Source organism: Setaria italica, chromosome V (genome assembly GCF_000263155.2).
Source record: "Setaria italica strain Yugu1 chromosome V, Setaria_italica_v2.0, whole genome shotgun sequence".
NCBI lineage: Eukaryota > Viridiplantae > Streptophyta > Magnoliopsida > Poales > Poaceae > Setaria > Setaria italica.
Window position 1 is genome coordinate 27,031,047 of NC_028454.1, and position 14,206 is coordinate 27,045,252.

The following is a 14,206-nucleotide window of genomic DNA, read 5'->3' on the forward strand; positions in this document are numbered from 1 at the left end:
CGCGCTTACCAGGATTCTATGAAGTAGTCACCCAGGAATGGTCAAAGGCAACGGTCCACACTGAACCATTCCACAGACTAGGACACAAGCTGCACAAAACGGCCCAAGCACTGCGATCCAGGAGCCGATTGCTCGTCTCGGATGCCCAATTAAAAATGCACATGGCCCAAGAAGTCATCCTACGCCTCGATATAGCTGAGGAAACAAGAACACTCACTGAACCAGAACACGACTTGCGTAGCAACCTCAAAAAAAGGCTCCTGGGATGGGCGGCCCTCGAAAAAACAAGGAAAAAACAATGCTCCAGGATAACCTACCTGCGCAAGGGCGACGCTAACACAAGGTTTTTCCATCTCAAGGCGAACGCTAGAAAGAGAAAAAACTTCATCCAACGGCTAAAGAAAGAAAGCGGCTGGGCAATAACTCACCTGGACAAACAGCAGGTAATCCAAAATCACTTCGAAAGCGTGATGTCCACACCAACCACTCGCGCCAAAGATATAAATTGGGACAAGTTGCAATTCCCAGAGGTGGACTTAAACGGAATTGACAACCCTTTTTCGGATGAGGAAATACTACAAGCAATAACTGACTTGCCAAAAAACAAAGCGCCGGGACCGGACGGCTTCACTGGTTTGTTCTTCAAATCGTGCTGGAACATAATCAAAGGTGATGTCATAGCAGCTGTAAACGCCTTCCAGAGCGTCCGATGCAAGGACCTCAATCTAGTCAACTCAGCCAACATTGTCCTTATACCCAAAAAGGAGGGTGATGAAAGCATTAGGGACTTTAGACCAATAAGCCTCATACACGCCATTGCAAAGATCATTAGCAAAATCCTTGCAATAAGACTGCAGCCGTATATGGAGGAACTGATATCACCAAGCCAAAGCGCCTTCATCAAAGGAAGAAGCATTCATGACAACTTCCTGTATGTCCGGAACATGGCGCGCTGATTTCACAGGTACAGAACGCCAACACTGCTAATGAAGCTAGACATCTCAAAGGCCTTTGACTCCATGCGCTGGGATTGCCTACTCTCACTAATGCAACACAGAGGCTTCCCCAGGCGCTGGCGGGACTGGATAACTGCACTACTAGCCACATCCACCTCAAAAGTCCTGGTCAATGGACTCCCGTCCGACCCAATCACACACGGACGAGGACTACGACAAGGAGACCTGTTATCCCCCTTCCTCTTCATCCTTGCGGTAGACCCGCTGTACCAACTAATACACAAGGCGACGGAAATGGGACTACTCAATAAGCTCGGAGGACGTACACCACGCACAAGCATCTCCATGTATGCTGACAACGCGGTCATATTTATAAAACCGACACAAGCGGACGTAGCAAACGCAGCAAAGTTATTAAACCTTTTCGGAGAGGCAATTGGGCTTAAAACAAACCTACAAAAGACAATTGTGGCTCACATCAGCTGCGATAACGTGGACCTCGAAGAAATTCTCGCAGAGTTGCCGGTAACTTGCACAGGCTTCCCAATAAGATACCTCAGACTACCACTTGCGATAAGGCGCCTAAAGAAACTAGATTATCAGCCCCTAATGAACAAAGCAGCACATAAGCTTTCCGGATAGCACGGACGCAACCTTACTCAAGCAGGACGGGTTTGCCTCACCAAAGCGGTGCTTTCCGCGCAACCATTATACCTGCTAACGGTAATAAAAATGCCAAACGAAGTACTAGACGAACTAGACAAAATAAGGAAAAGATTCCTCTGGGCCGAAGACAAAACGCTCACAGGTGGAAAATGCAAGGTCAACTGGATCAAATCCTGCTTACCAAAAGCAAATGGCGGGTTAGGAGTGCTAAACCTCCACAAGTTTGCTCGAGCGTTGAGACTGCGATGGCTTTGGCACGAGTGGGAGTCACCGCAAAAAACATGGACTGGAACAGGGACACCATGCGACGACACGGACCATCGCTTGTTTGCGGCATGCACAACAATCACAGTGGGTAATGGACGCAAAACAAGCTTCTAGCATTCAGCCTGGGGCAAGGTGTTAGACCAAAGGACATTGCGCCCAACATATATGCACTATCAGGGGGAAAAAAGAAAGCTAGCAGAGGCCTTATGCGACAACAGCCGGGTTAGGGACATAAACATTCACGGAGGACTGACAACGCGGCATCTACAAGAATTTGTAACACTCTAGCGTCTAGCAGCAACGTTGCAGCTGCAACCGCAACAGGAAGACACAATTCGATGGAAGTTCACGTCCACCGGAAAATATTCAGCGGCCTCGGCATACAAGGCACAGTTCCTAGGATGCACTAATGCACCACATTACAAAACAATCTGGTTATTGTGGGCGCCCCCGAAGTACAAGTTCTTCGCATGGCTAATCCTCCAAAACCGTGTATGGACAGCCAATCGACTTGCGCGAAGAGGATGGCCTCACTCCCCTGCATGCCCCTTATGCCGAGCACAACAGGAGACGGCCCATCACCTAGTGGCCGAGTGCAGATACACCAAGCGAATATGGAGCCTAGTAGCCACATGGACGTCGCAGCTAAGCATACAACCCTCGGAATGGCGCCCAACCGACAACGCCCTGGAATGGTGGATGAACATGACTACAAAAACTGAAGCTACTCGGAAGGGAACATGCTCCATGGTGCTGCTAGTTATATGGGAAATCTGGAAGGAGCGGAATAGGCGAATATTCAACCGACAAGAGATGGCAGCACTCTCACTGCTGGCCAAAATCAAGGAGGAAGCCGGTGCATGGATACTAGCAGAGGCAAAAGCTTTAGCGGGTTTTTCATCTAGAGAATAATCGTGTAACGAGTGTACAAATTTTGAAACACTTCTGTAATCATCTACTTTATCAATGAAATAGGCACTGTCCCGTGTCCATTCGTTCAAAAAAAAAGATAGTAAGTATTGGACTATATATTGGTCTTTCATGCAATATGCACTTCATTCGTGATGAAGGCATCTCAAGGAACTACTGTGGACGGACCTAGTTGCTACATATAGTTTTTTTTTCCGAAAGGATGGCAAGAGATTTGCTGCGAATTTTATTAGATGAGAAAAAAACAAAAAGAAGATTGGTACAGAGATCCCCGAGAAATATAGATGACTCGACTAAAGAGTTCACATAATTGTAATGGTGCATTTGCAATATGACTACATCATGACATCATAACCTACTGAAAGCTTGAATATAATTCTACATTTCAACTTTTGTACTCGCTAGAAATAAATGGAGCATCGTAAAATTGTATTAAAAAACAAATAAGCCTTTGGGGTCAGATTTTTTGTTCAAAAATTCCTCTGGAGTCTTTGCTGGGCTTGGCTAAATTAGGAATATGATATGGCCTCTTTGCCGAGTTGACACGACATGCCACATCTGTGTAGCGGTGGGTACACACACAGGAGGGAAATACGTTTCAGGGGAGGAAAACGGGGGCCATTAAGCAGCCCCAGATGAACACCCTGTCCATTCAATCCACCATAAAACACCCCGTTGTAACTCCCACTAGCACGATAAAAAGGGCAGGGCGCCACCGGTCGTGCCTCTTGTTTAACGCAGCTTCACATCCCTCACTGTTCCCTTCGCTACCACACGCTAGGCAAATGGAAGATGAGAGGAAGAGAACCAAGCTCCGCAAATCCTTGCAGCTCTACCTTAGCAGGACGCTCAAGAAGATCCCGCCGATGCACATCCCCAGCTCGGCCATTCCAGCGAACATCGCCGGCGCTCGCCTCCTCTCCACATGCAGGTTCCCAAGAACCGCGTCGGTGGACATGGACGGCGGCGTGATCACCGCCGCCACGACCGCCGCCGACAACGAGAGCGGCAAGGAGCAGGCGGCAACGCTCTCCGACGTCGACCGCTTCCTCTTCGACAACTTCCGGTCCCTCTACATCCACGACAACAACAACAAAGATCCATGCTTCCCGTCATCGTCGCCAGGCACATCCACATCGCTTGCCGACGAGACACAACCAACGGCAGAGACGTTGTCTTCGTCGGAGTCGGTCGCGGAAGACATCAACAAGGAAGCCTGCAGGGCAGGTGAGGAGAGCGGCGACAACACGGCCATAGTGGTGTTCTCCATGGACCCGTACACAGACTTCCGGAGATCCATGGGCAACATGATAAAGATGCACCATGGCCGCATATCACAGCCACTGGACTGGGACTTCCTTGAGGAGCTGCTCTTTTACTACCTGCAGCTCAACGATCAGGCTGTGCACAAGCACATCCTCAAGGCCTTTGCTGACTTGACTGCCGGAACTCATCAAAAGGGCAGTTCAGCCCCTGGAAAAGCCCAGTGGGCTGACAAGAGCGTTAGGAGTAGGAAACGTTAGTTAGGATGGACGGATGGTAACTGTTAATTCAGAAATTGTACAACTCAAAAGCAAGAAATGACATCCATTCAGTGTTTTGTGCTTGCTCTTCAAGGGTACAGGCATGAAACAGCAAGCAGCATGCTGCATTTCAACCTTCAAGTTTCCGGACACTCGGTCAACTGACCATACTACAGAAGAGAATCAATTTGGGGGGCGAATCAGATTTGAGCAGCAGGCAGATAAAAAGAGGAAGCTAACTTAACCCTCCTAACAGTTTTACAGCATACATCAAGAATGCTTTGATTCATGATCCAATCATCATACGGGAGGCTGCTCATGGTATTCTGCGTTTAACAGCAAAGTATCACAGGATGCCATCATGTTGTTGTTTCAGCCATTGAGTGACATATCATAAAGCATACTTCTATTACCCAGAAGGCATAATTCCAACTGTGAAGAGAAGAAAATACAGCCACAGACAAGTAATATATAAACAAATACAGCACTGGATCTGAATTTTTTTACATTGAATAAGCTAAACCTTGCCGATCAGAAGTTTATCATATTAATAAATATACCTGCAATTGTCTGCAATTCAGCTTGATAAAAAAAAACAGGACGATCTTTTGTCAGAGGAACTTGATAGACTTATTTCTCAGGAATACAAGGGGAAAATTAAATTTCATGCGGGCATAGACATGAAGGATGATACGGCAAGAGTGTAACCAGAAAAGGTATAGGAAGCCTGAATTCCCATTATATTTGAAAAAGGTCCATGGATCCTCTTCTTATGTGCTTAACAAGCTTAAAGTGGATTTTGGCATGTGCTTTTTTTTCCTCGGATTCCAGAACTGCCATATCACATTCTAAAAATAATTGCATGCATCTCAAGAATGTGAGCATGTTCTGTTGACAAATAGTTATGTGTCAAAGTACAACCAGCCCTGCAGTTATCACTAATAAAAATATGATGCATAAACAACAGAAGTGCCTTTATACAAGAGAAAAGGTTGTCATCATGCACTGCAAACACTATATTTTTGAACAAGCTGCTCGTATAATGGAAGATGGTTCTTTGGAACAAAAACCCTGAACCTGTAAAGGAAAGGGGAACAATTGGGTATAAACAAAGGTGCAGTAGCATGAGGGAACAAACAGCAAAGGAAGATTCAATAACAAGGGAAAATGCCAAGAAATGTAATGTTACCCTTCAAGAAGTGGAAGTCTTCCTGGAGAGGAGAAAAGCTTTGCTATTGCTTCAAGTGAGTCTTTGATATGCATAGTTTTCAATTTTAAGGCCTTCATAAATTCAACAAACTCTTTGTACTCTGCGCCACTAAGCTTTTCTCGAGCCTAGTAAACATACCCAAATTGAAGGAACAACAATGTAAATGATGCAAAGATTATCATATTAACAATATAGCATTTATTCTACAAAGCATGACATGAGATCCAAGTACAGTGAAAGAGCAGCATACCAGCCTCAAGAAGGCTGTCCCTGAGTTAGATTCCTGGCCTTCAGATTTTTCACAGATACCCTCATTCTTTCCACATGCTTTTTCTGTGGTACATTTCTTTGATTGAGGTGTAGATCCTTCACCCTGGTATCTGGCCAAAGTTCTTGACTCAATATTTTGAGGTGATTTGGCAGAGATGTCATCCGAGCCAACAGCATCTTTGGATCTATCCATTAGTTTAGCCTTTTTAAGCCCTAAAGGTTTGAAGGTATGTTCCTTCAGATGCCCATGTACTGCCACATCATCAGTCATATTAACAACCTTAGTATCCTGTGACAGTTGGTCTTCAGAGAAGAGCTGCGACATCGATGTAGAGTTGTGCTTTGTAGTAAGGGTAGAACGATTGGCAGGAGTGATCTGAGCCAACTTCATAAAGTTACTCCTCTTCGTGGTCGAACTTACTGATAATGTAATTTGTGGGCACTCATTTTGTGCCCTGGCAGCCTAGCACAAGAAAGACAGCATCTGTAAGCCAAAGGGGCATTAAACTAAATCATGCTCAGCTATGTCAATGCAATGGATTTACCAAATCTGATAGATTCTCTTGAGGCATGCATTTGTTTGTAACTGGTGCTATACAATCTGCATGTAACAACATTTTCAAAACAAGTAGCACATAAATAACAATTGCTAAGAGAAATAGCAAAGCAGCACAAAGAGAAGTAATTAAATGCCAAATTTCCATATTGCATTCTGTCAACAAAATTAAACAAATCAAGTGAGGCTGCACAAAATTCTGGTTGTCCTTTTATATAGTTGCATTGCATATACAAAAAAAAACACAGTTTGGATCACATAACTCATGCTGTAGATATTCAAAACATAATCAACACCATTCGGTGGAGTAGAGCTGGCACTGTGTTTCTATCTGTAGAGAAACTCTTGCTGGGATCATAAATATAAGAAACTGAAATATGTATAATCATGAATTGAATTATTCTTTCTTCTGAGTCATAGGTTGATTCGTAACTTGCACAGCTATAAATTAGATTAAATGTTGTTCAAATTATGTATTCAAATTTAACAAAAATCCTTCTCAGTTACAAGCACATCATGAGGAACTAAAAATGGCATTTTAAATTACAAGTATACAAGATGCAAAATTTGAATCCCCACAGCTTGCTAGAAAATAGAAAGGAGTGTAAGCCCACAGGCATCAATTTGGTAAAAGGCAGCCACTGTAGGTGAATTTTGTTGATTTAGTCCCGTTCTGTTCAAGTTTGTAAATCAAGCCCTTCTAGCTCACTGCTATTTTCTTGATCCTAAACTACCTACATATATCTAAATGGGCCCTTACAAACATATGGCTAGTGAATTAATGGCACTTCTACTAATACTAACATGGAGTTGTGGACTGTTATCTCAAGTTTGACAGGGTAACCTTCTACAACCCTTAACAAATATCATTAACAAGCACACTGGGTTAAGTTTCAAAAGGAAATTACTTAAAATATTTAAGTGTATGTGAACTTGTGTATAAAAAAGATAGAAACAGATAAAGAAGTCTATCACACTATTCAAAACTATATCTTTACCATTACAATCTGTTTGTTTTAGCTTTAAAGGATCTGAAGTAGCTTTATCTCGAAAAAAACGGGTCAATCCTTGGACTACTTCCCCATACTTTGAGTAGCACTGCAGAAAGAATATAAAGCATAGTAAAGATACCAGCAAAGAGCATTGTAGGAAGACAGTAAATAAATGCACCTTTATATAAGGTCGGAGCCAATACGACATCTGAGATTGATAATTTGACCACGCAAACCTATAGCCAACATGCAATGTAAAGCAACTTTGTTAATTTGAAATGCTAATTGTTCTGTAGAAGTTTGACTGAAACAAGCAACATGGTTCGAGATGCAAAAGCTTGTGCATAACCACATGTTCCTTAAAATTGCATACTTAGCTAAAAAAATGGAAAGACTATTTTGAGATTTTTAAAGTGTTGATCCTTTTTGGGTATCACTCTAGGGATTACAATATGGAACCTAAAGTGTAGTACACTGATTGCAACATACATGAATAACAGAAAAAAAAAAGTGAACTCTTTCTTGGTTTCAATAGGACTCCTTAGGGCAGCTCCAGAGTGCGATTTTAGGAGGTGCGAAGAAGAGAGAGAAAATGATTGAGGAGGTGCAAACGTTGGAGCGTTTTTCTTCGGGTAAAGCTAACGAAGCACCGGAGCCTGAATATGCACCCAGTGTGAGCGGAAAAGGCATCGCACGGGACCCACCACAGCATGCAAACAGAGAGAGATAGTGCGCATGGTTGATGGGGGAAGAGTATTTTATCTCTACTAGGGCCCACATTTAGAATTCTTAAGCAAACCAAACGCTGGAGCATTTATTTACTTTCAAAGCACCTGCTGACCTGCCTCCCTTTGCACCCTGTGTAAAGGATATACGCTATAGTTGCCCTTAATGTTCTCTGTATCTAGTACTACCTCCGTTCTTAAATATATGACGCCATTGACTTTTTTCATTAGTTTGACTATTCGTCTTTTCTACAAAAAATTATGCAAATAGTAAATCTACAAGTTAAACCAAAAGTCCTTTCGATGATAGATCCAGCAGTAGAGTACCCATTTTACATTATTTAACTGATTGATTAAATAAATATTGTTAGTCAAAGTTTGAGAAAAAAAGTCAATGGTATCATATATTTAAGAACGGAGGGAATATTAACTAAAAAATCAAATTATAATGACTGGACAAAACCAAGAAACAACTCCTTATGTGTGAAATGTCACGGCAGGTTGCGCCGACCATGACCGAAATTATAGCAGATCCCCTTTGAGATCAAAGACTGTGCTAGCATCTACTACACCAGGAACATCAAGAAATATTTGACAGCCCAGCACAATAAATAACAGATTTCCGTGGAAGTCGAGCACAAAACCAACAATGCTTAGATTCCTTGCTTAGAGGACTATAATTAGGCCTACCTTTCGTCACAATAGATAATAGCTCCATAGTCATGGCGATGTCTGATAACACGTCCAACAGCCTGATTCACAGCCCTTGCTGCTTGTTGTGTATACCATTCCTGTCCTGTCAACATCTACAAAACAATCACAAGAACTTTTTGTAAAATTGACCAGCAAAGGTCCGCTTGACAATTTACTATGAAATTATTGAACCTTTGTGTTATTATTAGATGCTGCGCCCTGCTTATCCAAATACTCACGCTTCAGCCGAACCTGGAACAGACACAAAGGAAAATTGCAAGATTAACTAGGCCAATTACTCTTGCCGAAAGCCAAAGAGCATAAAAGTTTGTGCAATATGGTAAAAAGCTCGTGCAGGTTAATGAGCAAGGAAGCAAAGAAAAAAGTATTTTATCAGAAGAAAACCCAAAAAATGATGACAAAATCCTTCCAGACTTAGCATTAATTCAACTTATCCAAAAACCCAATGAAGTATGTGTGTGTGAATATCTACACATGAACCCAGCTCAACATACAAAGCCAGCAAAATTGAATATTTTCGGTACATAATTGCCAGTGCCAAACGCACCAATAGGAAAGTAACAAAAGGGACATTCTTGCCTTTTAGAAAAGTTTTAGTTAGACAATTCAGCATAATACAGATAGAAATAAACCTTAGGATCAGTTGGGGTAGCAAAGGGCATTCCAGTAACTATTACTGCCCTCCCAGCACGGTCAGCAAAATCAAGACCCTCACTAACCTGTGAAAGTACAAAAATGCATAAATGAGGGAGGGAAACTTAAAGATTAGCGAAAAAAGAAACATTTTGGGAGTGGTACTCCCAGCACACAGGAGAGCTACGTATCATTATATTAAGAAGAAGACAGGATTTGGAACCCATACAACACCACACAATTGTACTATTTGGCCCCTGCCATAATTTGAGACTTTTTTGTTCCATTAGTACACTATTTGGCCCCTGCCATCAAATTAAACTGACTTAGAAAATTACCCCCGTCCTTTTTTCGTCATCAATTCTTTTGTGACCCCGCCATTGGTTACTTCTATAGCTCAATGACTTGTATTTTACTCATAAGATCAGAAATAAGCCTTCTGTGTTCATGGTCTCGTACTCATCCTTTCCGCAGAGCATTAACGAAATTTTTAGCTTTATAAATGTAATGCATTTATCATCATTACAGCACCCAAAGATTTACTATATGCTGTTAAGCATGTTTTATCTTTCAGCAGACAAAAAAAGAAGTAAGCATAGCAGTTATAAAAAATAAATTTGAATCATACAGACTTGCAAAAAAAATCATTCAACACAAGAACATTGAAAGTGAACCTAAAATCAAGAGAAGTTGGAACAGAAAGCAAAGGAAGCTGTTACGGTGAAAAAGAACAAACTTTGCCACGACAAACTGCAAAAAATATTGCCCCAGAAGTAGAAGAATCATTTAATTTCGCTGCATAATCCTGCAAATCAAATGGTTCACAATTATATGAGCATATGAAGTGTTTAAAGTTCAAGTGTATGTAGTAACATATTTCATAACCTCAATTGCATTTGGAAAGTTTGATGACTGCCTAGGCTCTATAACTGGCTGCTTGTGCTTACAGATTCGCTGCCATATCGTGTTCTCAGCTGCTGAACTTGAATGGTTCTGTAAGAGATTAAATTATAAATGTCTAAGGATAAGTACTTCAAGTGATTAGAACTATGAGTCAGAAATTAGGAATACCCTATTTTTCCAGAATTCGATGCACTTATCCATCATAGAATATGAAGGGAAGAAAACAAGGAGTCCGTCTGGCACAATGCGTGCGAAGTTTACTGTAAAATGAGCAAATATGTCAGCAGAACTATATCAGAATAAAAGCAACTGAATTTTGTTACTATTGGCCTACCTATAGCATTACCCAATTCTTGTTTATATTGTATAGTCTCACGCGTGCGATAAGAAGAATTAAGTGCATGTCCAGAAGGGCCCACAGGCACAACTCCAACCCAGATTTGATCTGGGGAAATGACATGAGGATTCTCTAGTCTAACTGGGAATTCACTGGATTCATGGAAAACTTATCTTGATAATCAACATCAAATAGAGAAACCAATATCGATAAGCAACCAACAAAGCTATAAGTCAACGATAACGATTAACTAAATAGATTTGCTTACAGGTTTAGTTCCATGGCTAGTGAATCCAGGGGGGATAAAGTGCCAGAAGTTAATATAATAGAGCGAACACCCAACTTGAGAAATTCTTCCATTGCGAGCCCTGGGTTGAAACACCACCAACTAAGGGTTCTTGAGGATTTACCTGCGAATACAAGAAAATTGTAGACAATTGGATATATAGTTATTCAGTTGCTGAGGAGGCTAAGTAAAGAGTACACATTATCTTATTTGAAGGGACCATGTCTGATAGGAATCAATGTAATTATTCTAAGCATGCAGTTTAGAATTGAGCAATGAAATGTACCATGTATCACATGTGTTTTTTCCTTTAAATAATCGACTATATCTGGAAGAAGTCAGTGGAATAATACTATGCATGCTGTCCATAGTGAGCAATGAACTGTATCAGGGATTACAGACTTTTTCGTTCATATAAAGAACATATGTTACACATCAACTTTGAACTTACCCAGAACTTTCAATGCGTCTCCAGATGTTTGCTGAAATTCGTTCACATGAAACTGGAAAGATTGAGTATGATCGTAAGAGTACAGTAAAGTATGCAAAGCTTATGCTGCAAATACAAATAGAGAGGGTTGGATGGAAATAACTTAATTGGATGAACACACATTGAAAATGAATGGATTATGCGATCAGAGAGAAACACAGAACTGAAGAGAAACTTACTCGATAATATTTTGCATGGTCTTGACCACCACCCCTAAAAATTATGTCTAAAATTTCCCTAATCGACTCCAATCTAGACACTGTGGTCTTTGCTTGGACCCCTGGTCCAGTTTCAGCGGAATTTCCTAAATATGCAGGACCAAAACACGTTACTGAACCACTTTGCATGAACCATCGAGATATTTGTTAAAAGTTCAATGTGTTCAACTAACACGACAGAGGCACAGAACTCCCAAAAATGGACAACTTTGACCCCCACTAATTATCAAGAATAATAGTGTATTGTAATATAAAGAATAATACCAGAAAAATCAATTACCTTCCTCTAGGAGTAGTGAAGCACAATCAATTGTCTCAATTAGTTTTTTGGATGTGTCTGATGTGATATTCAGTTCAGAGAGAAAATCGTATATGTAACTCCCAGCTTTTGTGTAACCCAACTCCTTGGATTCAATTACCAACTCACCAATTTTTTTCTCAAGTGCCATTAAGAGAGCTGGAAAGAATGTTTTGATAGTACCAACAGGGGATCACTGTCAAAATCCTCGAAGTAAAGGTACAGGCTTCCACATAAGAACAAAATAAAGGCATAGGAGTACAGAATCACGTGGATCCAAGTACAACTTCGAGAAGTTGAAAGAATTTTGGTTCACCTTTGAGGATTGCATAATTTTCAGGGTCAAATTGTTTATCAGCAGAATTTTCAATGGACCTCTTTGCTGAACACAGTTTGATGCATTCATGAGCTTCTGCCACACAAGCAGTTAAGTTATTTGGATGTAAGTCAAAAGAGGCTGCATCTGCGCATATACTCTCCTGCATAAAAGAGTTATGGTAAATTTAAGTCCAAAGTATGGCTGCTTTTGCATTCAGAATTCTCAATTTAAGGCCATTATTGAGAGTTCAGTAACCAATTAAACAGAAGGAGCCCCTTACCAAGTTGTGTGCTTCGTCAAATATAAGTACCGCATTGTCCCATGGTATGCTATTTAAGGAACGACGGTTTCCCGGATCAATAAGATAGTTGTATGGAGCAAACAAGATGTCAACTGACTTCGAAAGTTCCCGGGAGATGTAATATGGGCATCTAAAATAATAAAGAAAAGATGCCACTAGTGGGTCAAAAAAATACATAAACACGCTTGCCATTTATCTATAAAGATGGAAATTACAGAGAAAAAATATGAAACTTACGGGCCGTTAGGTTTCCCTTTCCCAATATTAACCAAATCTTCAATGTCAAAAGGCTTGCTCCCAAGCTCAGGTTTGTTTTTCATGAACTCTGCAGGAAGTGCCATTCATGAGCAATATATGGTTAATTGATGACATTTGCTTTGTTTAGAATAAGAAGGAAAACTAAGTAGCTAAAGGTGGACAGGTCTCCCACTTGAAGAGTCATTTGCAAGAATCAAATAATAATCATGGTATTCAGTGAGATACACCTTGTATCAATCAGAATGGATCAAGGTACAGGCAAGAATTATGCATGTGTGTTTTCTTTTATGGTTGCCATTTATCTTGGTGTGCAGGCTGCAGGGCCAATTTTATGGCTTATCTAATAAAGAACAATTCTGTTGCAATTACCAGCGACAACATTATTATGCTGGCACCGGCGTTTCTTGCAGAGGAAGTGGCAGGCATTGTTCTGTGCTCTTCCACGGAGTTTGCTCACTTCGCTGTGGATGCACATCTGCTCGCGGGAGCCCAGCACTGCCATTTTCGGCCTGTGAAACATTATGCACCAAATCACCAAATCAATTATGAGCCATCAGAGGTTCTGTGATCAGTCAATCTACAACTGGAACTATTGAAGACAGTTCCAGCCCTCAGCTCCATGGCATTCATGAGAAATTACTTGACAGCACACAGTCCGACACAATTAGCTCTCAAATAAGAACAGGGTACTGAAGAACAAGTTCAGTTGCTGACCTGTAACTGGTGGCCTTGAGCTCCTTGATGACCTGCCGGAGCTGGCTGTGCGTCCGGGAGGCGTATATGATCACGGGGTACCCCGAGTGCTGCTGCTGAGACGCGGGGTACCCCGAGTGCTGCTGCTGAGACTCGGAGTCCCCCGACTGCTGGCTCCCGAGCGGCTGGCTCCCGTAGTGCAGCTGCTGGCTCCCTCCGCCGCCGCGGCCGCCGCCGCGACCGCCCCGCAGGAACTCGCCGAAGGTGCGGCGCCACGCGAGCGAGGCGCACAGCAGGCACAGCGTCTTCCCCGTCCCCGTCGGGCTCTCCAGCAGCGCGTTCTTCCCCTGGCCATCGATCCGGCGGGGAGGCGCGAGCACGAAGCAGTCAGAACCGAGCCAAATTTTTGGTAGGGTTTAGCGCGTCGATTTGGAGGATTTGGCAGCGGGGGGGATTGCTTACCTGTTGCAGGGACTCGATGACGCGATCCATGTAGGTGATCTGGCAGTCATAGGCATCGAAGGGGAAGTCGACATCGACGCCGCGAATGCTGTAGACCGGCATTTCGCCGCCGGAGGCGGTAGAGGCGGCGGCGGGAGGAGGTGTGGGCGGGAATGGGGCAAGGCTTGCGAGGGAAGGAGTCCGAGAGTGCGCGCCGAAG

General features: G+C 42.4%; 2 protein-coding genes across 3 annotated transcripts; one reads left to right on the forward strand and one right to left on the reverse strand.

Moving 5' to 3' along the window:
• Positions 1-3,659: 3,659 nt before the first annotated feature.
• LOC101780029 (transcription repressor OFP14) lies at positions 3,660-4,343 on the forward strand. Its single transcript, XM_004971898.2, has one exon. It carries the CDS (start codon positions 3,686-3,688, stop codon positions 4,340-4,342), a length of 657 nt encoding a protein of 218 aa, XP_004971955.2. The 5' UTR covers positions 3,660-3,685; the 3' UTR covers position 4,343.
• Positions 4,344-5,061: 718 nt separating this feature from the next.
• Positions 5,062-14,206, reverse strand: LOC101755435 (regulator of telomere elongation helicase 1). Of its 2 annotated transcripts, XM_004968998.3 has the most exons (23): positions 14,008-14,203; positions 13,567-13,892; positions 13,222-13,361; positions 12,832-12,919; positions 12,574-12,724; positions 12,291-12,453; positions 11,957-12,133; positions 11,638-11,762; positions 11,420-11,471; positions 10,951-11,092; positions 10,680-10,834; positions 10,514-10,605; positions 10,328-10,435; positions 10,179-10,247; positions 9,442-9,528; positions 8,981-9,040; positions 8,786-8,901; positions 7,549-7,606; positions 7,377-7,476; positions 6,368-6,423; positions 5,803-6,285; positions 5,532-5,677; positions 5,062-5,419 (listed from the first exon to the last, which is right to left on the reverse strand). In XM_004968998.3, exons 1-23 carry the CDS (start codon positions 14,107-14,109, stop codon positions 5,341-5,343), a joined length of 3,075 nt encoding a protein of 1,024 aa, XP_004969055.1. In that variant the 5' UTR covers positions 14,110-14,203; the 3' UTR covers positions 5,062-5,340. The 2 variants fall into 2 exon arrangements, with proteins under 2 accessions (XP_004969055.1, XP_022682055.1); XM_022826320.1 differs by lacking the exons at positions 5,062-5,419; positions 5,532-5,677; positions 7,377-7,476 and having other exon boundaries at positions 6,192-6,285; positions 14,008-14,206.